The sequence below is a fragment of the Buteo buteo genome, chromosome 3, assembly GCF_964188355.1.
Source record: "Buteo buteo chromosome 3, bButBut1.hap1.1, whole genome shotgun sequence".
Taxonomy (NCBI): Eukaryota; Metazoa; Chordata; class Aves; order Accipitriformes; family Accipitridae; genus Buteo; species Buteo buteo.
The window spans coordinates 773,799-799,275 of record NC_134173.1 but is presented as its reverse complement, the minus strand read 5'-3'; the positions used below and the strand labels follow the sequence as shown (position 1 = coordinate 799,275).

Here is a 25,477-nt window from a genome sequence, read left to right as displayed (position 1 = left end):
TCCATAAAGCTTGACATACTAAAATACTATTCATATCCGAAGATGAAGAAGCTGTATTTTTTCCATTTTATATCCCATACAATCCTGTTGAGTTCAGAATGCTTAAAACAGGTATAAAGGATTTTGCCCCACATACTGTGGAAGCTCCATGCAATAGAAATACAGTGCAGAAGTAGTTGCATGCTGCCTGTCTATCTGTTATTGTTGATACTTTTGACAAGAACATTTATTAGACCATGTTAGCAGTAGACAAGAGACTCCCTCTGATACCTATAATTGTCTTCAGGAGACTGACCGTATATTGTAGAAATGTCAAATAAAGCAGCTATAAAAACATCCACCACATGCAATCACTTGCTATTTTCTGAGAAATTATTACAGTAATGGCTTGAGAATGATCAAAGAGAGAAAAAAAGGGGTCACCATTTTAAAAACAGTAAGAATGAGATCACATCCTACATGAAAAGCACATGGAGGTGAATTGGGGTAGTCTGACCCCAAATTTCAGGAATAACCTCTCTTCTCTTCACCCCTCCACTACAGTCTAGCTTGACCTGTGACCACTGAAATCAGCAGGACTTGTTATCATTTATTTTACAAAGGGAAGGAATCAAATGTTAAACCTCTCTCTTTTATGGGCATTGCTAACTAATGCTGGGGGGGAGATTCCCAGCATCCCTAGCAGTTTTACATAGCACTTTCACAGAGGGCTGCGATCCTCCATCTTAAGTCAGTGAACACTACCTTACTCCACAAGCAGCCCTAGAGAAAGTAAAGTAGGACTGGTACAATTTTGCAACCAGGGGTACCACCCTCAGGGCAATGTACCAGTCAGCTCAGAAAAAGGGTGGTAAAACCTCATCTGCAATGTCTGGGTATGGTTATGTTTGCTATCTGTTTCCTACACACCTTTCTTGAAAAAAGTCAGGGGATTCTGTCTGGTTCTGGAAAGTATCCATTAGCACAGAACAAGAACCCTGTTCTTGCTATCCATTAAAAGCTAAGAAAATTCATCCACTATGAACTACACCCACAGTAACACCTGTACAAAGTAAAAGGAAGTAACAGATGTGTTTTCCTTTCTTGGATCACAGTGGCGCCTGTCTTTTTGCTCTTGAAATCTGGTATCTGTCTGAAGTCTGTCAACGATCTTTGCTAAGATGCATTTGCCTTTTTATTTGTCTGTGACATTTACAAGCAAGTTAGTCTTGCATCAGGCTGCTCTGAGTTCAGCTTTATTAGCCTGTAGAGACTCAGGACTCTGTTGCACCTTTTCATACCCTGTCAACAGCAAACCGTGACTACAGGTGACTGCCTATTTTCTAAGTATAACCACAAGAGGAAAAGAGCAGAGGTGAATGGATGGAGGGCAGCAGAAATGGAAGTCAGTGCATTTTGCACAATGATGAAACACTTGACAAGGTGAATTCTTTAAAAGCCAGGCAGCTCCCTAAAGCTCCTCAAGTCTTTTCCAGGTACTTTTCACTGGCAGTGCTGAAAAAGAAGTGTCATGTGTTGTGAACAGAATCCTAAAGCCAATTAAATGGTTAGTGGAAGATAAATTTCTCAGGAAAATGTGGAAGCTTGGGATAGTGTCACCATGTCCTAGATGATCACGGATAACAACAAATCAGAATCTAAAGCACAAAATCATAAAGGAGAGAGGGGGGAAAAAAAGTTATTAAGCTGTTCTGAAGCTACTGGGAGAAAGGCTAGGTTGGTCCTTTGCCAATGTGAGAAGCTCTTTGTGCTAACAAAAGGAAAAGGGGTTCTCAGCTGCTCTGAAGTGTCTGGCTCGTTTGAAACCTACAAGAGGTAGACATCTGAATACTTACACTGACCCATAGTTTTAACGAGCCTTGTATGGAAGAGCAAGAGAGAATAAAGATTACTAATTCACTTCATGAGGTAGCGACAATAGCAATGTAGGGTTATGAGGATTTCATAGACACAGGGTCCCGGGCTGCATTGGAGTGGGGGCATGGCATGAATCTGCCTCTCACTGCCTTCTAAGTAAACCCACCCATTTTTAACAACTATTTTTGTACAGCAAATACCCATTTCATAAGTCTGCCAACACCAATTTGGAAACACACCACCACGCAGTTTTCTTTGGGAATTCTTAACTTTGACATTCGTGAGCCTCTTTCAAAACACACACAGATCAATCAATCAAAAAAAAAAAAGTCACTTAAACCATGACTTAGTGACTATAGCTAAAGAAAAAATTTCTCAGTGTAGAAATAATCCACATTTAAAAATCATGATTTACCTCAGTGTTAAGGTACCTTCCCAGTATGTACCTTATGATGTTCCAGAAAAATTCTAAAAGGATTTCAGGATTCTGAAATCCTCAAAAGGATTTCAGATTAGCATGACAATAATGTGGTGGGATCCAACCCCAACTGCTCTGTATTTTTTAAGCCAATGGAATGTCATGCTTAACATTTAATTGTTCTTCAACTAAATAAATGCAATTAGGATTTTCCCTGTAATCTTTCTGAACAAGCTGAGAAATATACCTCATACCTACCCATGCATTTGTGCAATTATTGATGGGGTTGTTGATGGAAGATTAGAATTTGCCGGGTGAGTTGCTGACCAATGAACCTTGCCAGTGTATCCAGGGATATTTGGAGTGCTAAAGGAAAAAGTTAAAGGGGGGATGGGGGTAGAGAAAGGTAAATTAAATGACTATAGGCTTGAAATATGACTTACAGATCAGTTCTAAAATAGCTAGTGTTTATTAAAGATGGATGGGGTAAAAATTCTTTATAATATAATGAGTAGTCCTTAGAATGTATCAACTGGCACAGCTGCTTTATGATCAGCAAAACAACTTTATGATGATCTAGCTGAAGATCCAACCCAAAATCTTTGGTTAGACATGGCAAAAGTGAGTTCTTTAGTGACTTTTCCTTTTTTCCCCCCCTCCAGTTTTTTAGGTTGAATATCTGTATGATACTCATGATTACAAGCAACATTCAATCTCAAAGAAAAAATGTGGTCACAGGGTTCGCATAGAACACAAAAAGCAAGGAAATAGTCTTTAAAAATGTGACACAGATTTAGCTCATATTTAGGTTCCAGCTTCAAATATGGAATTTAGGTAGCAGGCTTTGGGCCAACAGGTGTGATTTCTCATGGCTTAAACCATAAAAGATTTCCCAAATGATTCTAAAGTTTTCTAAATTTCCCCTAGAATTTATTAAGAACGTATTTATATGTATATGTAATATTATTAACACTACTTAGACACATCAACTTAAATTCTAGCTCGAGTACACCAGTGGATTGAGACAGTATGTGCCACATCTTGGAAAATTAAAGACTTTTGTTAATTCTGATGCTAAGTTTTAATGTGAAATTCAAAAAGAAAGTTCCTTAAAGAGATGGAGGAAATAATTCTACTTATCTGACATAGCACAACAGAAAATTTTGAGAGCAATTGCTGCAAGATGAAGCAGAGATGAACAAAATTAAAGGAAAAAAAAAGAGGTACTAATATGAATTCAGAGAGATAATCCATGAAGATTAAAAATAAAACAATCTAAACCCCCAATATGACAGCTTTTTTTCAGCACAAAGTTATTCAGAGTATTATCAGTACTGTTCTATATTGACAACTCAAAATAGGACACTGCTGAATTATACATATATCCAGACAGCCCATACACATGGAGGTAAGAGCTCATGACAAGCTGTTTCACCCACTGAATCAACTAAATATTTGGGATTGTAAACCTTGCCTCCATTACTGTTTTGCAGGTCTTCAGACCACATAAATGATAACAGTGCCTCCTTTAAAATAATCTCTGAGGTATTTTTTGGTTCCCCTGTACTCTGGGTAAAAATAAACAGTTCCTTTAATTATAAAGTGCATAGAGCTATTAGTTTCAGTACAGCTGATCAGCTACTTCTCCGCAACTAAGTTCAGCACAGGATGCAAAACTGGACATATGTGTGAGATGTGGTTTATCAGAAAATTCTTTGACTTGTGTACTAGGAAACTTGGCTCTGAAATTTGTCACCAGAATAGCAGAGGTAATGACAAAATGCTGTATCTACCTACCACAGTTATAACAAAGGACTGTGGGTGAACTATACGTGCCACAGGAGCATTGGTGGTATATGTTGTAGTCTTTGTACCCATATTTAGCAGAAAGACCATCTAGTCCTTTATCTTATTTTGGAGTAGCCTTGCACTAACCCATACATTCATACACTGCTATACTCCCTGGGCCATGCTCCAGTACATGACCCCACAGAGAAGATGGCTTTGTAGCATCAGTACAGGAGTTTTGCAGCACTTCGGAAGCTGTTACCTATAGGGAATGGCCAAGTAGTTGGCTGAGCAAGTAAAAAAATCTGCTCTCTGTTTTGACAGTGGCCATGCAGGGGTAACAAGTAGGCCTGAAAATCTAGTACAGCAGTAGAACATATTTTCATAATTGGCCAAAATGGCTTGCAGACAAATTTTTTTTTTTCATGTCAAACTAGACAATTGCTAGGTTATGTGCAGATTAGATAACTCTGTAGAAAATTTCACCTGCATGTGCAGAGATCCCACTGAGGGACACAACGGACATTGGGTGTGTGTGAGTATAAGCACATGCATTCATGCAAACCTGAAAATGTGGTATCACTTTGAAAGAATCAGTCAGACTGCGAACAGTTTTATTACCCTGGTGACACGCTACATACCAAGATACATCTCTCACATATAATAAAGAAATTCCGTTAACTTCCTTGAAATTGTGTGAGCGTCACAAAGAGAAGGATATCACAAGAAGCCCCATATTAACTTGCAACATTTTATAAGCCTATTTGGAGTTAACTTACATAATAACTATACAACTGTGGAGGTATTAGAATACATTATGCACTGTGAGGCATCTGATTGATAAAATCATCTGACCTTTAAATCTTGCAAAACTAGAAGAAAATAGAAAAGCATCATAAGTGGTCAAACGTGAACCAAAAATCAAGCCTGAGAGATGACCCAAGATGAAGCCTTGTTCTGACTGTCTGTTAGAAAGGATTGACAGAAGCTGGTATATTCATAACACGTGGGAAGGATGTAGCTCTGAAAGAGAAGAGAGATGGGCAGAGAGAAGCTAAAAGTACCAGGATAGCAAGAAAGCTTACACTACAGTAAAGCAGCTGCTCTCCTGGGAACCTGCAAAGAAGATGCAAAAAATGTGCTGCGGTTATGTATGCGATAAAGCAGAAGAAACTGAGGTTAAAAAAATACCCCTTTGGTTTTTTGTTTTTGGATCATGCTGTCTAGCTCTTCTGTGTTTTCTCTGATGAGCTGCTAAACCAGATTGTTGCTGCTAAAGAAAACAGCTAAGTGCCAGGCTACCACTGGGCAACATACAAAACTCCTCTGTGGTTATGCTGTCGTCATCAAGTTTTCTTTCTGTAACCATGACATCTCTCTTGTTCATACACTTGTTATCATGCTAGCAGCTCTTAGTCCCAACAGTAAGAAACATACAGTGTTGACAGTTGAATCTGTGCAAGCTCTAAGATTTTTTAAGTGGAATGTAGTGATTCTGAGTGCCTCTGCTTTGGTGTGCCTCTATTTTGTATGTCCACCTTGGGATGTCTTTAAAGAGTTTTATTTCCTGGTAGCATTCAGGAAAAACTGTGGACTTTATTTAGATGGCCACCCATACTGACATTTAGAGCTATCTGAGATGCCTTAAGGTATCTGAGATAACCCCCTATAGCACAGTACCCGCAGGAGATCTGTGATGGTGTCTACAAATGATGGTCTAGGGTGTCTCCAGGGCATTAGATGCCCAGGTTTCCCATGTATGGGAGCAAAATCAAGATTCCCCCAAACAATTTGTAATTCTTGAAAACCTTGGATCTAGCACTTCAGCTTAAGCGACTGAGGTATCCAAGTTCTTTGTACAAGAATTCTATCTAGTGAAAGCTATCTGGTAGATTCTTACCTTGCACTTACGAGCAAAGAGTTCCTAACATCTTACTCTTTCTTAGAAACACTGTTGTATAAATCTCATAGAAGTAAATCACCAGATTAAGTCATTAACTAGCTCATCTGGCTACTGCAATTATAAAACAGGCCTCTCAGGTCTCACTCACAGTATGTAAGACTCACAGCTGGCTTCCACCTCAAATTCCCTTCCAGGAAGACTGACATGTCACATGTTTGTGGCCCTTCTTTTACTCCATGATCCTATTTGCCAAGCAGAATAACCTGTGGTAAAAATGCCTCAGACGCAATCCTATGTCAGGAAACTCAGAGCATACAGTCTCTTGTGTTGGGAAAGAATATACCTGAGAGAACTTGTGAAGTCAAAACAAGGTGCTCCATGCAGAGTGAAGAATGGGACCAACAGGATTTTTGAACAGAGCATTCTGGGTTGCATTTCATACCCTCCTCCCTCAGCGATCAAAGCAGGATAGGGAATGGGTATTTACAAATGGACTTGGGGTTTCTAAAAGGATAAAACCATCAAAGTGGTAATTCCCCAGAAATATTTTTAGTCATGTTGAACTGGAACATTTTGTTTCTACAATTTCAAACAGTTTTATTCTGCTTTCAACTTTTTCAACCCCTCTTTTTAGTACAGGGTATTACTTTTCAGAAACAAGGAAGCATTTCAAGCCAGCAATAAAATCTCATTTGGAAAATGTCAAAGTAGGATATTTCAGCATCCCCCACCCTCAATCCCCCAAATGACTCAAACTGGAAGATCATTCAAAAGGCATACATGGTAGACAAGCTGTCAGTTTCTGAAGAAAAGACGCATTGTGGGAAAGCTCTTAGGCAGCCCATGAAAATGAGTATGCAAGGTGCAAGGCAGCAGAGGGTCCTGTCCCCAGCTAATCGTGGCCTGTGAGGTTTCTGTGGTAACTTGAAATGATAAGGGATGCATACACACAGTCAGTTGGAAGCTGACTACACTGAAGAAATATGACTGAAGTCACCACAGATATACTGATGTGATAGTAGCATTTTGCCCAATGTGCTTGAGAAACCAAGAATAAAGGGTAGTTTCAGAGAACAGTTTTGTGCAAGAACTGCATGACTTAAAACACTCTGGACTTTGTCTTCCTAGAAACTGTATGTCTTAAGTTCCCATTTCAATCAACTGCTTCCAGAAATGGATTTTGGTCAGATTTTGTCTTCTCTCTGACACAGACAACCTCTGTGGCCTTGGACAAGTCACTTCAGCCTCCTCAGTCTTCATCTTTCAAAAACTAATACTATAATCTACTTCACCGCTGTTATGGCAATGAATTAGTTGATGCTTCAAAAGTGCTGCTAAGTAACACTTTGTTAGAATGCATATGTATTGTGTAAGCACTGCCCTCTACCGAGTATTAGGAGAGCCGATGAATTACGAGTAGCAAGTTTTAAAATGCTAATGACTGCCAGATTTTTACTTAATTCTGGAGGCAGAGGCTTTTAATGTGGAACAAGAAAATATAATGTCTGTCCTAACTGCTTTTGTCAAATTTCAAGAGGTAGGTTCCAGTAAGTACCACAGTGAAAATCAGGAAGTTGCTGTGCTATAATACAAAAGACACACAAAAGAGGAAAGCAGAAGTCAGATAATCAGATACCTGATTGATACGAACTGTTGCTATGTACGCTGGAATGTACTAAGTGTGCTACACTGTTACTACACTAAGTACTGCTAACTCATTGAGGGTGTAAGGGAGTTCTAACAATGCCAAGGAGGAGAGTTATTTGTGTCTGTCAGACTGAGCATTTACCAGAGCCCTGCCCATGAATGCTACAAAGGAAATCCCCATCACCAGCGTGTGAGGCTTTTTTTCCATTGACCCTTGAAACACCTGCAGAACTAAAATACCACATAGAGCATAACCTTGTTTCAGCAGCTGATTGGGGAAGAGGTCAACAAAGGAAAAAGCTGGTGACTAGGGGTGAAAAGAATTATACAAAATTACATACCTATAAAGATGTTTAAGAAAAAGAGAACAGCAGATGATTACGTTGGGAATCCATATGATGCAATAAAACCAGTTTCTCTATGGTTTTCAAAATTATTAGGTTCAAAACACACTTCTGAATAAGAAAAAGATTTTTTCAAAGTAGTTGTTAATAACAAGAAAGAATGAATTGGGTCATTACTTATTTTCACTTATTAATAACACGGAGCCTCTCAAAAGTGTCCAGAGAATTTAGCAGTCTGAGCCTTCCTGGAAGTCACTGTAGCTGTGTGGCGAAGTTTCCTCCTCTGTGCAACTTGCCCAAGAGAGCTGAAAATACAGTGTTTCTTCAGAATTCAGACCATCGTCCTCTTCCTTGATACACATTTGGGTTGAAGCAGCAGTTACACACAGGGGATCAGATTTTTAAAAGTGCTCAGTACCTAAAAGTTTCATTGTGGTGTTTGTGGCCAGATTTTCACAGGAGCTCAGCAATCAACGTGCACCCAGAATGTGAGCTCTTTCAGAATACTGGTTTTCATGTGTGGTTGCTGAGCTATTTTTGAAAGCCTGGCTGGCTGCACAAAATACACTCTTTAGCTCTCAGTTGCTTCCCTACCTAGTATATGGTTAGCTATGTGACATATAAAACCAAGTGCAGAATTCATCTTCCACAAATAAATATTCTAAGCAAATAATTCATAATCAAAACAGTAAGAAACAAAGAAAAAATAACCAAGGAAAACAGACATAATCAATTCAGACTTCAAAGTCTTCTAAAACATATCGCAGAGGTCTCAGTTCTGCAAAATATATGAACTCAATTCTATCCCTGTTCATGAAATCTCGTTCAGCAGACACCTTTAACTCACTGATTCCAATGGAATTTACACTTCCTGGGTTTGAAAGAAAAGGAAGCAAATACAAGAAGAGAGTTTAAAGTAGGCAGATGAGTGGAGAAAGTAGGGGAAAAAAACCACAAGAAAGTGAAAATATGCACAAAAAACTCAGTAAATTTAAAAATACAACAAAAGCCACTTGAGTCACTGGACAATTGTTGTCCAGCATACCTAACAAAACAACACAAGCAACATACAATGAAAATACAAAAAAGAACCAAAGCATTCAATTTGGAACCTCGCTGGTTTGTGGCATAAAAAGATGAGATTCAAGCCTACAAGTCCTGTGCTCTGACAATGTAGTCCACTCGACAAAAGCACTGAGCTGTAAAACAAGATCATGATAGGTTTTATAAAAGATTTTTGGAGATCTGTTGGTGAAAAAGAGCTGCATTAGAAAGAGATTTTCAGAGTGCTCTTTCAGAACAACTTCCTAATTTTTTGACTGGCTCTTTTTTTTTAAAAAAGATTTCTATGTTGCCCTTGGCAAAGAAATGATAGAGGATTCCAGTTGTTAGGCATACTTTGCAACATAACCGAAGATGAAAGAGAGGAATGAGTTCATCCTAAAGCAAATTCAGGAGTGCATACACAAACCAAGGATATTAAGAATGATGCTACATTCCAGGGCTGGAACAGACCTCAAAAGATGATGTAACTGATCCCTTTCCCCCAAGACAGGCTTTAATGACAGCTTGGAAGAGAATGAGAGGAACTGAATTACCAGGATCTTTGGTCAAGTGTGAAGATGAAAAGTCTGACCTGAGAAAAGCACTTCCACAGCTCCCTTAGGGAAATGCCCACTGATCATCCTAGACTGCCACCAGATCACAAACATAGTTTTGCTTAATAAGTTCAGATTCATAAATTTAGCACTTCTAGATGAATCACAACACTTATGACGTGGCTTTTTACATGTGGCGAAGGCTCCCACAGATATTCCATGTCTGAACCACAGAGAAAAACTGGATAAAAAGTGACTTAGATTCCTAAGTCTTCACTTGTGTCCCAGCCTAACTTTTAAGAACTATGGCCATAATTTTGTGCTAATTACTATTTTTTAAAACCAATTTTCAGCAAAGCATCATTTCAATGGCTTAAAGCTCAGAGTTTGGCAAAAAAAAGGCACAGGCTAGGGCTCGGGATACATGCAGTTTCATTCCTAACTGTGCTACAGATTCCCAATGGGATTTGGCAAACCACTTAATCACACTGCACCTGGATTCCCATCTGTACAACTTCCAAATTGCATGCTAAGGACTTCAGGGTATTATCTAGAGTGCTGGGTATATGCACAGCAGCTTTTCACAACACTGATCTTATACTAGGGGCTTTTAGGCTCAACTGCAGCATAAATCATGACTTTTATCTTTTTTCTAATTCCTTAAGAAAAAAGAAGAAAAACAGAAGATGGTTTCCTGTTCTGCCAAAAGGAAGAGAGGGTGGGCACAAGGGTAACATACAAGATATGCCCAGGTTCACCACTCTTCCTGTTTGTCTCTGCAAAATTACATGACAGATGACTCTTAGCTAGTTTCAGCTTTGCTAATAATTTGAATGGCAACCACTTTCTTGCATAGTCTGGGGAAGACAAGTGTCTCACTCTGGAGTAATGCCTGAGCACTGATGCTGCCGCCCAAGTGCTAGAGGCAGGAAGCGCAACTGCTAGTCCATGAAAGAGTGAAAGTGACTATCTACAAAGAGATTTTTACATTTTACAGACTTCCAAAGCATATTTAGGCTTATAAATCCAAAGCATACATCTAACTTCTCAAGGATTTTGGTGGGAGTCTAGCAGCCTTAATACCTTTACACATCTTTCCAGAACTACTGGCAAACACACAAAGTGGGAAAAAAAAATTATAGCGATCACTTTTATGTCTTCTTTCTGACTTTCTTCTTTCTTCCACTTAAAATCATAGCAATCTTGATGACTGACAATCATAGACAGAGAATAAATATGAAAAACTTAATAGAATTTTTCAGGTGGAATTGAGTTTTTCACAGATTTGAGATGTCAGAATCTTTTAGGTTTCAGAGATCTTGGTCTCCTTATTGCCAGAAATCAATGAAACCCATAGCCTCACTCACTAAAAAACAGGAAAATTACATAGAGAATACTGGAGAAGGTAATACAGAACCTGTTGCTCAAACTTATAAATACACCATGATACCATACGCTGCAAGTAGTACCAGACAAGATGTCTGTCAGTTTGCAGTACAGTGTACACATCAGCTTCTATTCTTCAAAGCTCTACAGCAAAAGCACTATGACAAGACAGAACTAAGGGTTAATAGCTCTGCTAACTTCCCTACAAACTCAGAAATCTCTGTTCAGCATTATGTTGCATGCTATGTGTCCTGTATTTTTAAAGCACATTTCTCAATAATAATTTTATACTATTTTATGTTCTAATTCAAGCAGAAGTTAAAAGTTAGATGAAGGCTGTGAGAAATCAGATGACTTATGCAGGAGGCGAGATAAAACAATCAGAATGGTGCATTATGTACATAAAAGCTTGGTATTAATAGGTTTGGTTGTAGTCATACGGGTCAAATTTGACCATCTTACAATGCTTAGCACCTTACTTTGCCTGTGAGCCTACTGCTGTAATAAGTAAGGCTGTGTGAAGAATGATGTGCTGTTCCCCACACGTGTGTGACAGCATGTGATGCATAGCAAAAGGATATGCATTCTCCCTGAAACTGATGTAAGAAACAGAAATGAACAGACCTAAGGTGGAGCTCAGAAATTCCAGCTACTTCCAAGGCAGCTCCCATCAACTAGGAATGTTTAGCACATACTCTGCTATATGTGGTTAAGGCCCAGCATTGTGCCTTTTCTTCAGAACAGAGGGGAATATTTTTACAGCTTCTCTCCCTCTGCTTCCTCCAGTGAAGTATTTCTTCTGTAGTTTCCCCAGAGATGTGGACTTTGCAAGACCACTGAAAGGACAGAAAGGAAAGGCCTATGCAAAGACAAAACCTGATTAAGTAAACAGAACAGTCTCTTTCCTCTTTTATCATTTTTAGTTCTTACCATTAAGTTGTTAGTTTTACCATTTTACTTGCCCAAAAGTTTGCAAATGAATGCTTAATACCAGCTCAAACTACTAAAGACAACTTTAGGAAAGGCTTAAAGTGAAAACTTTTGAATTTCGAAGTTCATGATCTAGCTAAAAGTAAGGTGTTCCTAATGGCATTCAGGAAGCTTTTGCAAACTCAATGGCCATCTAGTGACTAAAGTTAAAAATCACATATTTTTAACATGGCAGTGTCCTGGTTTCATGCTGGGATAGAGTTAACTGTCTTCCTAGTAGCTGGTACGGTGCTATGTTTTGAGTCCAGTATGAGAAGAATGTTGATAACACTGATGTTTTCAGTTGTTGCTAAGTAATGTTTAGTCTAAAGTCAAAGCTTCTCACGCCCAGCCAGCGAGAAAGCTGGAGGGGCACAAGAAGTTGGCACAGGACACAGCCAGGACAGCTGACCCAAATGGGCCAACGGGGTATTCCATACCATGGGACGTCACATCTAGTATATAAACAGGGGAGGGGGGGGCAGGGAATCGCCGCTTGGGGACCAGCTGGGTGTCGGTCGGCAGGTGGTGAGCAATTGCACTGCGCATCATTTGTACATTCCAATCCTTTTATTACCACTGTTGTCATTTTATTAGTGTTATCATTATTAGTTTCTTCTTTTCTGTTCTATTAAACCGTTCTTATCTGAACCCACAAGTTTTACTTCTTTTCCCGATTTTCTCCCCCATCCCACTGAGGCGGGGGGGGGGGGGAGTGAGTGAGCAGCTGTGTGGTGCTTAGTTGCTGGCTGGGGTTAAACCACGACAGGCAGTATTCAAGTCATACTGCCCATTCAAACAATGGCACATGCACTTCTACTCAACAGACCTGTTCATTAATACTAAAGAACAGGAGGTATTTGAAGTATGAAAGTATGGCATAGTTTGAAAATAAACATAGTTTTTTTGGAAGTAAGGACTCTATTCAGAATGGCATCAGCAGTAATTCCTGGTGCATGGCAAGCTCAGAACCTTCTCTTCCATGTCCTCCCCACTTGAGCCTTGAATGTAACACAAATTTATTTCCTGCTGCTGGGCATTTACAGAAATGCCTGAGTTAGGTAGTACCAGCATCATTAGAAACCGTAAGTCAGGTGTTTTGGGGTATGATCTAGGAGATGTGCTCAGACTAGCTTCACGTGCAACCTTTCTCAATTGAAAAAAAATGGAAAGGTGCCTGCTAAGTTCTTAAAACTTGGTTCTGCAATTAGTCTAGCAAGGTTAACAAAAGGAGGGAGAGTATACTCTGATTTCCATACCAGCCTAGGTCAGAGCCTGCCAATTGTGAAGAGTTCATTATACCAAGACAGATTATACCATCACACTGGTGTTAGCACAGGCAGCTTTTACTTCCCAGGATTAGAACACTAGTTTTTGGTCTGACAGTCAATTGTTGTCAGCCCATTATGACCATTCTGTACTAGATGTCACTTGGGTCACAGAGCAACTCCTGGATGGCAAAAAACCTAATCAACATTTCTGGTTGAAAAGCATGATGCAAGGTGTTAGGAGCATAATTTCCCTGGAACTATAACACTAATGTGATACAATAAAGAATCAGGCCTTAATGTTCTATGACAAATTCATACTTAGTCAAAACAGGTTGCATTTAAGCTTACCATAATGCAAGTTGATGGATAAAATCTGTTATACCATCATCCCAGTAGACATCTCTCTGCTTATTTTTGTATCAGCTTCCTTGACTAATTTTGTATATCTAGGCTGAATGGTCCCTTAGATTTATACAGACCTACACCGACCACTGTAGGCAGTTACCACTGTAGGCCATTTACTACTGACTTAGTTATTAAAAAGGACTCTTCAAGTTCAAGCTTCAGTCTGAAAGCCCACTGTTCTTCATGTGTTAACAAACCTCATTCAAGTTATTAAAAAGAATAAGGAGCGGTCCCCCCAATTTTTTTCATTCTTATGGCCCAAGACCAGATCTTTAACTGTTTTTTCCCCTTTCCCAAGTAAGAAGAACTCAAGAGGCAGTATCAAAATCATGCTAAAAAGAGAAACATACTGTGCAGTGTTTGTGTAGCAAGGCTTTGAAGTTTGCACATAGTTAAGTGGGATTAAGTCTACATTGGCATTGTTAATGTCTTCAAAATTTACTGCACCAACACAGCCACTGTCTGGATAGAAAGGAAATCAAAGATATGTACATTATTCATAAGACAGCTGGTGGAGGCAGCTGAACCATATACTGCATGCTCCAAAATTCTAGTTATTTATTAAAATGGTCCACAAGAAAAAACATGGACATTAACTGCCCTGTGTGCTTGGCACGTCCCAAGATGAAAACAATCATCTGCTGAACTTGCAGCACATAACAAATGACAGCTCTAGTACATATGTACAGAGAGGAGGCTTGGGAAGAATGGAAATAAGACAGAAATGTGTCATCTCTTCTCCTTTTGGCTATGCCCATGATCAGACTGGGATATTCTTCCAAAGAGGACATGACAGGATCCTGATTTCTAGTTTACAGGTAAAAAGCTGGAGTCACCTGCAAGCAGAGGAGACTCAACACATGCTCTCCCTTGGCACCAGAAAACATCTTAAGATTAGATAACATAGTCCATCTACAACTCTTGCTTCAGAAAATGAGAGATAGATTGCTTGGGCTTAATAAAAAATGTAGAAGTAAAAACAACCCAGGGACATTGTACTTACATATACAAAGGGCTATGACAGGTTCGAGAGCTTCGGCTTACACTGTTAAAGACAAAATAGATCAATCACCTTTTTTTCACCAGACAGAATAACCTGATAGAATATTTATGAGGTCCCAAAAGAGAGGTGGTGACAAGTCAAAGTTTTGCTCCTGGAATGATGCAATGCTCATTTGAATTTGGTAAAAGACCGTGGTAAATGATTAGGTTGGCATATATGCTAAATGACCCAGTTCAGCAGGCAGAATCCTGTCTTTAATCTTTATCCTCAGATACTGGGACTTCAGTCAATTTCCTAGGATGGTACAAGCAAGTTTTCTTTAAAAATGAACTGCTTCTCTACTTGTAACACTTCTCTCATTCAATCCTTGAGAACACAGGAAAATTTAACATCAGGTCTGAATTTCTCTCTTGGTCTGTCCCTGCAAGCTGCCCTCACTGTCCACGTCTATATTCCTTTGAAAGAGCAACATTCAAGAAACCATAATGCTAGCGTTTTCTATCTCCCTTCCACCCTGCAGAGGTACCCGTCTCTCCCATTGTATGCTTGACTGTGCCCAGCAGCACACATATCCCTTGAGTTTGCCCGAGCAAACCTGCTGGCTCGTAGTCTGGAAAGGAGGCAAGTTCTAGCTCTCCTATCTTGCTTTGACCAACCTTTCCTTCCGCATCTCTACTTGGCTCCTATCTGAGGCCTTCTGAGCCTCCTGTCACCCTTTACTGCACTCATCTGAAATGTCCCACTCTGAGATAGGACAGAACAGGCGAAATACAGAGTGAAGAAAAGACACCAATGCACAGGTGATTGTTTTGGATTCTATAGATAGCTGATAAAACCTTGAGTTTGTACATGTGTATGGTTACCATGGTGTTTTCATAAATGTCATGTCTTAATGAAAACATCAGATGTATGAAGTCATGACAATCATTGACTTTACAGATTTCTTCTGTTCTGCTTTTTATATTTAACTCTCTCACAGGAGAAGCATGCTAGAGTATACTTTTCATATAGATATTGTATATCTTAACTTCTCTAGTCATAGAATGCTGCTGAATTTAGTCTTCTGAAATAATTAACTGTACACAGACATCATAAAGGAAGTGTTTAGAGGACCCCGATATTCACAAAGAAATGAAACTTACAAATCAACAGGTCTCTGTGGAGAGGTAAAAGACCTTGTTTGAAATCTGTCCCAGAAGGCTCCAACAACCTAAAAACATAATTAGATGGTTCTTGTAAGGCAACATTACTTAATTAATTTGGCTTAATAGATTTTCATGCAGCAATCAGAACCAATTGCAGGACTGAATTTTAGTTTAGTAAAAATAATAATTATTACAGTTAATAATCACAAGTAAGCTAACTTAACATGAGATTTGTTATGGTACAGCATCATTCCTATCAACCAATTTTTCATCAATATCCTTGTCCTCTCCTTTGGTACTGTGCATGCGTATCTTCTTCTGTACCAATTTACAGAGGAGGGGGAGGGAAAAACTATGAAATCATTTGAGGCAATTACAGCAGTGTGCTGATGACCTTAAATGCTCACTTGGTACTGTTTTTATTTGAAAACATTGCTGTGGGTTTATGTGTATGACCTACACAAAATTTAGGCTACATTTCATTAACAAAACCTAAAACCAGTCGACAAGAAATCGTTCACTGTCTTGCCTTATTTCAGGTTCAGGATTGTATCTCCTTTTTGCAAAACTCTGGGAAACAGGATCAGCCAACACTTCCACTGTCGATTCTGGAGGCTGGACTTTGGAAGCTAACATATTATCCCAGGGAACTTCTTCATAAGTTCTAGATCAACAATAAAAAAGAAGAGAAAAAAATTTCCCATATAACCATTAGTGAATGACATCAGTAGCTAGATAATAAGGAATTGTGTGACAAAGAAGGATGTAGAAAATAACAAAGGTGTGTATTTCTAGTTTAAAGGGAAATTAAAAGCCTGGAATTATACATTGCTTGTTGGGGAACACATAGTTACAGTACAGTTTCACAGGCTTATCTTCTTTAAAACTGTCTCACTCACTAACTGAAAGAGGTAGTTTATCTTCCAATAAGCTTACAGTGATGATGGGATTTATTTCGTCTAAATTTGAATAATCAGCTAAGTGAGACGAGACACAAATAGAGATTAGACACCAGTCATATCATGCCTGTGACAGCCGTTGAAGACAGATGTACAGAATGCCCTTTTGGAAACTCCAGCTTCTCTTCACTGCCTATAGGGGAAGCAGAGATGGACGGCACAGACTGGACACAAGCTTTTAGATAACTAAAGTTCATGTGATGAATCCTATGCTGAATGCTGTTAAAACACCAGAAGTTCTGAGTGATAGGAAAATTGTTTGTAGTCTTATATGCCCTGCTACCTAAAGGTACATAGTAGCAAAGAGATTAAAAAATAAAGTAAAGCACAAGCAAAAACTGTTTTTAAAAGAAATGGTGTCTCACTTTCAGTATTTGACTTGCAGAAATAGTCTCTTGCTTTTTCTTCTCTCCACCTTGCAGAATGATCATTTGATTCCTAAGAGAAATCAAATACATGTCAGAAAGCAATGCTATCTATGTATATGATACTATGATTGCTTGTTTAAAGGGTGAACTGTATGTATCTGCATTTTTCTAGTTTACTACCTTCTTTTGCATCAGAATGTGAAACATGCAATTTCACATACTTCACCAGCCAGCACTGGAGATCAAGAATGGATCTGTTTCTGAGGAGTTTTACTCAGGAAGGAAAATGTAATATAGTGAATGCAGATTTAAAAATTAAAATGTCACTCCCTCTCTACTCCTTAAGAATGTAGCTTTCCATTTGTCTATTATTTATAAAATGGCATAGCGAATGCACTTTGCGGTCCCTCACATATGCCTGATTTATTTGTATGATGTTCATTGCTACAAAAGGGATCCAACTTAAAGAACTATTTAAGCATGTGCAACACTTTAAGAACTATGAATAGTCTCATCAGTGTAGAAGGAAGAAGGATGCCATTACATTTTCAGTATAGGAAAGACTTAATTAGAGTTGCGCTATGGAATCATTGATGGTTTTTTATTTACTTATTTGTTTGTGACTTGCACCAAATAAGGCAGTGCCTAAGTATTAAATATATGAGTATTTATACCAAGTATGAGGTTTGGGTATCTTTTGTATATTCTGGTATTTTTGCTCTAACTCTGTCTCCAGTTACACATAACTGACATTGGTTGTATCAGTCTCACATTACGGTCTAAATGCCTTAACCAGCGTAACAGTACAAAAAATGAAGATTATTGGAGCAATAGCCACCATTAAAATCTGGTCATGCTAACATACGGCTACCTGAAATATAGTGCTTATTTCAATATAATTAGATGAAGAAATGAAAAAGTCACTACGCTGCTGTAATCACTGCCAAAGTATGTTGAATGGAAAGCAGACTAGAAACAAAATTATTTAAATATGTTTTCTGTCATTACAAGAAGAGCACCAGACACTTGCCTTGAGATTGGGATCCATATAAAATGCAAAGATATGGTTTTGGTCAGGTAGATCAGGAGCAACTTTCACTGGACTTCTCCAACCTGAAAGAAAGGGCTTCCTATTGTGTTAATCAATTTTTAGCAATCATTATTGTTTTAAACTGGATGAAAACAATTCATGGCTTCCAATAAAAATTGATGCACCAGTGTCCAGATACCTGTTACCACTCTGAATTACAAACTTCCACAAAAATATATTAAATTACATGGAAGATGAAAGTGATAAATGATATCACAACATACATTGCTATGGTTTGGTCTACTTCACATATTCTCATGTACAGTACTTCCTGTATAAAGGTAAGTATCCAATTTATCAAATATAATAACAAAAGCTTGCTAATGCAACCTGAACTAGTAATTACATATTGCATTTCTACAGTTACATAATTTTTGCCAACCCTGAAAGCAATAAACAATTCCTTCCATGAGCAGTAGGTGACCAATTTCCTAAAGATATTTCACTCTTTCCTTCATCCTCCCAACTTCATATTCCAATAATTTGAGCTCTCCCTGACCAGATCCTGTAAATCAGGCTTATCCACCAAGAGGCCAGTTACTGTAGAGTCACATACGTGATGATTGACTGGTGAGCCAGCATACACATGCTGATAACCAAGTGAGCTGCTGCCAAATAGAAAGATGTTATAATGCCTGAGTTACCCTCAAGAGGAACACTCATTTATGTCTTTCGTCTCCCCAGACTTCAATCTTCAAAAATCTTGCAGGGATGCAATTATCCTTGAGATGTTTATATCTCTTTCAAATTTGGCAGAGATTGGCCAATGGGGTTAAAAGTTATTAGGGGAGAACCAATAGATAAATAAACAAGACGAATGGAAACAACCTGTCTCCTTAGGGAATCGGGATGAAACCCACAAAATAATCTCGTAAACAAGGTAAGGGATATGTACGAGAGTATCATCTGAACTGCTGTGCCATTAACTAGCATAATGCTTTTCGTGACTTTGGAAAAGGTGTATTTCTAAACATACTTTGTTATACTACAGTAAAAGGGGTAGGCAGCCATACAGCCATCACACCACTCTCTCTGTGAACACTGGATACTATTATTTAGTATCAAGAATGTACTAGTTCAGTAGTACATTAGTACATTAGTTTTCAACCTGCTTGTTTCTTCCAGACCCCTAAAAATCTCCAATGCCTATGAAGACCTTTACGTAGCAAATTTAAGCTAATTCATAATTGAGTTACTTTTCCTAGTTATTTGCAGAAATTTTAGGTATACTTTGGAGAAAATAGTTCAAAGACTAAAAGTTGAAAATCACTGTGCAGAATGCAAAATGAGTTCTTGCAGAACTAATCACTCTGACAAAGTTTAAAAGAAAATCACAGCTTTCAGTAAAAGAAACTAAGTTTAGTATACTAATGTTGTATGTAGATACTGAAATAACATGACCTGGGTTTTAAAAGAGCTTTTTGCAGAGTGTGCTGTAACTTTAAGTTGCTGCTTTTGAAAGGCTTGACAGAATTTGTGGATCTTTGCACTGTGAAGAGCTTTCAAAATTAAAACAATCATTTTGGAAAGTGTCTCTTTAACAGGTAATGTGCTTCCAGTAAAGACTGCGGCTGCATCTTCATTGCCTCAGCTTTGTGTAAAATCTAAATGCTATCTGCAGATATACGACTTGTACTCATATGTGAATGTTTCCATTAAGTTTTATGTCTGAAATGTTGTAATTACTTAATAGGTATGCATGTACTAGTGCCCTCTACAGTAAAGAGGTAGATGGCTCAAATATATCCATTCATATGTCCTAGTAGTTCCATAAAAATAGTCTTCCCCTGGTTCATTGATTAAAGAGCTAAAGGTTGCAACTGTTATTCTTTGTGTTGTATGTGTAAAACACTCATGTCAGCTACAATGTCCTTAGGAGGACATGTATATAATTTTACATTTGCTTTGATAATTGTACATATGAATTTCTAGAGACCTCTGCTCTTGTACTGTATACTGTAATTTGCCATCTTGACACTACTGTCCTACTGCTGGGATGATTAATCTTCTAACATTTACTTCCTTTTCTTTCAGTGGAATGATCTAGCAGAAAAACTGTAATATTTTTTTCTTTAAGTCAACTTTCCAGAGGCTTCAATGCTGCTAATGATTTGCTCAGTCCACAGGACTGAAAATGGCATGATCCGTTCTTGTCCAAGTTGGGAACTCAGTGTCTTGGCTTTGTCACTTTTAACTAATGACAAGCTTAATGACAGTGTCAGTTTCAGTCTATTACTTAAACTCATCTCCTAATCTGACAAAGCAGGATTCAATGACAGATAATGGATTTAGGCAATTTCTGGCTTGGATTCTGAGTTAGAAACTAAAGATGTACTCATTCATATTTCTAAGCTGTTTCCCAGAAACCATGAAAGCCAGAACATCTCTTTGTTTTGTTTTTAAAGGAAAAAGTGAAATTCTTATGTCACCATATGAAGAAATATGCAGAGAGGTTTCACAAAACCAGCAGTCACACAAGCTTCACTGCACCTCACTGCCATTCGAAAACTGTGCACTGTTTGACCTCTTATATTTTAAATTTAGTAGGAGTATTGACTTCAGTGGGCCCAGCAAAAGATAATAATGCCAAATGAAAGGTTTACAGATAACTCTTCCAGATTCTTTTGCTTTGTTCTTTGGTTAATTATTCTACTTCTCTTTATATATGGAAAATAAATATAACCCATTAACATTACTTCTTATCTCTCCTACTCCTTTGAAAGAAAAAGCTACAAATCACCCCCTGAAAACTAACTATAAATAAGCATAAACCCCATCAGTTTATATTGGAAAGACATGCATGACAGAAGAAGCAACAGAGAAAGAACAAAGTTGTTGAATGAAGAAAGCATCACTCTGCTCTTAGGGAAATGAAAAACAAATGCACAGTGAAATACATAACTGTAGGGATGATAAATAATCAAATCCTTAGTGAAACCACAGTTGTTTTATTCAATGGCACTCAGCCCTCTGAGTTTTTATGCATTATTTCCAGATGACCTACTAGCTTATTAGGCAGTATGCTATTACACAATTCATTGTGTTACGAGTAGTTATTTAATAGCACAGATATTCTTGAGCTTACTGTAGGCCATTTTTCATTCTTAGTTGACTTTGTTTATATGCTACAATACTTATGAGCTATGCACGTTATTTATGAGTGTGCTTGAATTGTTAATTTGATGTTTTTCAAGTTGCACACTTTTTTGCTCTTTGCTTTACATGTTGTTGCCTCTGACTAATCTTTCTTCTTTCTCTTTCTGCAGGCAGGTAAAAGGTTTTATCTCACCAAGTACCTATGTTACAAACTGGGGCTGCACCAGCATTGCCTACAGTCATTTTCTATCATTATTTGAAAGGTAGGAGAGGCTGGAATCCTACCTTGATATGCCTCACACTCACTCAATGTGCTGATTAATCCTGGATTACTCCTGTATGATTACTTCTCCAGAGTAATGACTACTCTGGAGAAAAGGCTTCTTGCTTCAGGAGAGGAAGCACTGGGAAGGGAACTCCTTCTTTACAAAGGCCAATGGGAAATTAGTATAAAGTGACCACAATTATTTCAACAAGTTCTGGATAAAGCTCTTCAGCAGAGCCTCTTAAAGTAACAATGGAATAAAGATAAGATCTCCGCATGGATAAATAATTGATTAGAAGATCAGAAAAGGAGGGAAGGGGTAAATGATCAGTTTTCCAGGAGGATGGAGATAACTGCTAGAGGGACCTGGAGTAACCCATTTAGGCTTAGGACTTTGTTGCTTAACATATTCACAAGTGACCTGGAAATAGTGGGTTGGAAGTTAAGTGGTGGGTTCAAAAAGCAAATGGATATATTATTGAAGCCAAATCTATGACTCCATGACTACTAACTACAAACACACCACCTCCTGGTCATGAACCCATGGTCAACAAAACATCACATGATAGGAAATTACGCAGAGGAAGTATGATGATATTCTTTGTTAATTATCCACAGTCTTGGATGGAATACTGGACTAGTTGGGCTTTTGGACAAATTCAAATATGGCCACTCTAGTAGAGGCATGAGTTAACAGCTTATTTCTTATAGAAAATGGTTACTATCAAGTCTATAGGTAAACTCTATGGTGTTTCCCATTTCCCAGTTTTTGAAGAAAACTGTGTCTACAGATGTGTCACCTTCCAGGAAGGGCAAGAAGTTATCTCTGCTCTTTAGCAGACTTATCAAATACCCTGGTTCCTTCTGCCATCCCCATGCCCATCTCTGTGCTAAGCCATACAAAACAGAATAATAATTACAAACTGGATATGAGGGCTTCATCACCAGGTTTCCAGGTACAAATATACCTGCACGCTCAAATTCTGAGGGCCTCTTAAACATTGCAAAGAAAATTGAGACCACAGAGAAAAGGTTACAAAATTCTGTTGTCATGTGACTGAAAGAAGGGGACTCTACAGGCAAACACTGTCAACTTCCTAAAGACCTCGTCTTCTAGCACTGAGCACCTTCCCTATACCGAGCGAGAATACATGAAGAATGGCTCTTCAGCTGTCTCCCTTCTCTGGCAGGCTCTGACTCTTCAGTCTCAGAACGACCTTCTTTGTCAGCTTCTCACCTTTGCTTTGCTATCACAGAGCCTCACTGTTCAATAAACTGGCTTTGCTCAGTAGATGCAAAAGACTGCTGGGGAAGTTCAAAGTAACACTGTTGACTGCCAAAGCCATAGCACTACATCTCACAACAGAGAACCTCCTGTCTACTGCAGATGTTTATATACCTCAGCTCATCTGTCTCAAAGGCTGCTTCTGTGTCTCTTTTTTTTCCATTCACCCCCAACGCAGTGGAGAAAGTGACTGTAGAATTTGCTTGTAAAATGCCTTACTGATCTCTCTTTCAGCACAACTTCCCCAAACAGCTTAGCTGTGGAATGTCTTGGGACTGTTATCTAGAAAGGTTAGCAACTTTCATCACATCATGTGCCTGGGAGTTGGTAGTTGGGCTGGGCTCTGAATCACATAGCTGAAATCTGGAATTTGTTTATGCAGTCTTATTAAATATAGTAGCTTAAAACTCAACTACTTTTTATATCTATATTTACACATTTGTAGTTAATACCTCAGCATCACAGGGTAACTTGTAAATGAATGCTAGGTTTGGAAGAACATTTGCACAGCTTCCTTAAGAAATTTATGCTGGACTATTATCTTTTTCAAGGTTTGTCCCTGAGTTAAGTTTGACTGTTTCTGACACCTTCAGTGGAGTCAGTATTTCACTTCAATAGTGAACTTTACCCAACAAAAAAATCACCAGAAACCCGCCAAACAGTTTCTATCTGCTTTCTGGAACTACTCTCCATTTCAGACCACTTTCTTGACTGTAACTCAGGTGCCTGACTTGATGACATTCAGTTTCAGATTTTGTCTGTGTTCATTACAGGCATGTCTCTATCTGCCAGAGTATCTCTCTCTTTGTCTCTGTCTGCTTTTCTCTGTGTTGGAAAAATTAATGGTCAGATAGAAGTGCATATCTCAAATCTTCCTTCCCCTTCACTTTTCCAGAAGCTTGCAGAAAAAAACAGCTGATCAGTTCTGACTGATGTCTGAGGTCTAATTCCATATATAAATGGGGAACACAGTAACTGAGAAACAAGAGTGAAAATTATATGGGATGTGCAAGACAAAAAAAGGAAAATTATGGACTCTATTTTTTTATCCCTTGTGGTTTCTTGGGTTCTTTTGGGTTCTGTTATATGACTGTAGTTAAGCTTAAAGTGATTTAAAATGCAAAGTTTGAAGACAGAAACAAGGAACAAAACTTGTTCCAAAACCACTGTCTGAACTTGTAGCACGTAAAGACTTTATGGAGACAGTAACATGGATGAAGTATAGCTAACTGTGAAGTGCGTGTTATCTCTGTATAGTAAAATGGAACAAGGAGCTTATTTATGTTTCTTTACTATGTTCTAAGAAATGCCTCCCCTCATCTATGAGCATGTTGCCTGAGTTCTCATAAAATTTTGTTCCAGCTGTAACGAGCATTTCTCTATGAAAATCATTGGAATTGCCTTAATCTTTATAAAAATTCAACCATATTGCTTATTGCTAATTATGTCTGCCTTTAGAAGCCCTGGGTAGATATTTCTGCTTTCCAGAATTTTCATCAGAAAATTCTGAATAGTAACCACCAACCCAATTTTGCTTCATGTTAAAAAGAGTGAATTTCCATTTTGATCCTGTCAATACAAAATGACCAGACCCAACTTAATGTGTAACACATTGATATAAAATAAGAGGGTAACGTGTACTCTGTCCAACATGTGATGGCAGTCCTAAAGAGCTTCTGTTCTCCGATCAACTAGACACTGGAATAGGTCTTTAAATGGGCTGCACTGCAGCTTGTCAGGAAATACTAAAGGACACAGAAATATCCAGGGGGTTTCATGACTCTGGAGTGATTTGTTATTTTGGTTTACATTAAAACAGGTGCTCATTAGAACTATTGTATATTACTTCACAATTTACATAAATAGATTTTTTAAAACATTATTTACCTTCAAAGATTTTGGTTTGGTTTGGTTTTAGCATTAGAATGCTCATTAGAATTTGCTGACTGGTACCTCTTTGCTACAGCAGGGACAATGAATCATATAAACACCCTACTGCAGTTGTTATATTCAGTTCAAATATCCAGGGCAAATATATTTTATAAGGTTGTTATTTCAGGACCTTGGGGGATGGAGTTCGGAAACTAATTTTATTTTTCAGTTAAGCATCACCAATTTCTTTGGGGATTAAGAAATAAAAATAGTAGTTTGCTTTACCTCTGAGTTGTGCCCTGACAGAAGCAGCTGACACAGCCCTGGAGTTCTACCTTCTGTCCTGGCTAGTTTTCTCCAGGAAGATCATCTGCCTCCTGTGGGCAGGCTGGCATCTCTTTCCTGTGATGGGGGCCCACTGGTGAGGTTTCACACCACGGTAGTCTACCAGGGATTCAATAGCGCTTCCAACATTGGGCTGCAGGTCAGCATCTGCTCCTGGACTCACAAAACCTGAGCAGGGATTTACTAAAGGCACGTTATCCCGGTGTGGGAGTAAAGTGTAATTCGGCCCTACTGGAGGGCTGAATGGATTCAATTTAAGGAAAGAATTACTGTTTTTCTCTTCAAAGCTGGCAAAGCCATGTCTGTTCTCAGGACCTCTCACAACAGGCATGCACATCTTCTTTAATGGACTTTGATACTGTTGGCAATCCATCTTGTGAACTGGTTCAATTGACAAGGCGGACTTTTTAAAGGCACTTGCCTGCCTTTCAGCTCCATGGGAAAGCACAGTCATTCTCTTCTA

General features: G+C 38.5%; 1 protein-coding gene across 1 annotated transcript; it reads right to left on the bottom strand.

Annotated features, from left to right (window-relative positions):
* Nucleotides 1–1,460: 1,460 nt before the first annotated feature.
* SPMIP7 (sperm microtubule inner protein 7) lies at nucleotides 1,461–25,468 on the bottom strand. The gene is given in 10 exon segments (XM_075024265.1): nucleotides 1,461–1,494; nucleotides 2,534–2,641; nucleotides 13,937–14,044; nucleotides 14,590–14,631; nucleotides 15,732–15,799; nucleotides 16,242–16,396; nucleotides 17,056–17,131; nucleotides 18,092–18,187; nucleotides 20,668–20,675; nucleotides 24,955–25,468. Coding segments are annotated over 10 exon segments (1,209 nt in total).
* Between the last annotated feature and the right edge of the window lie 9 nt (nucleotides 25,469–25,477).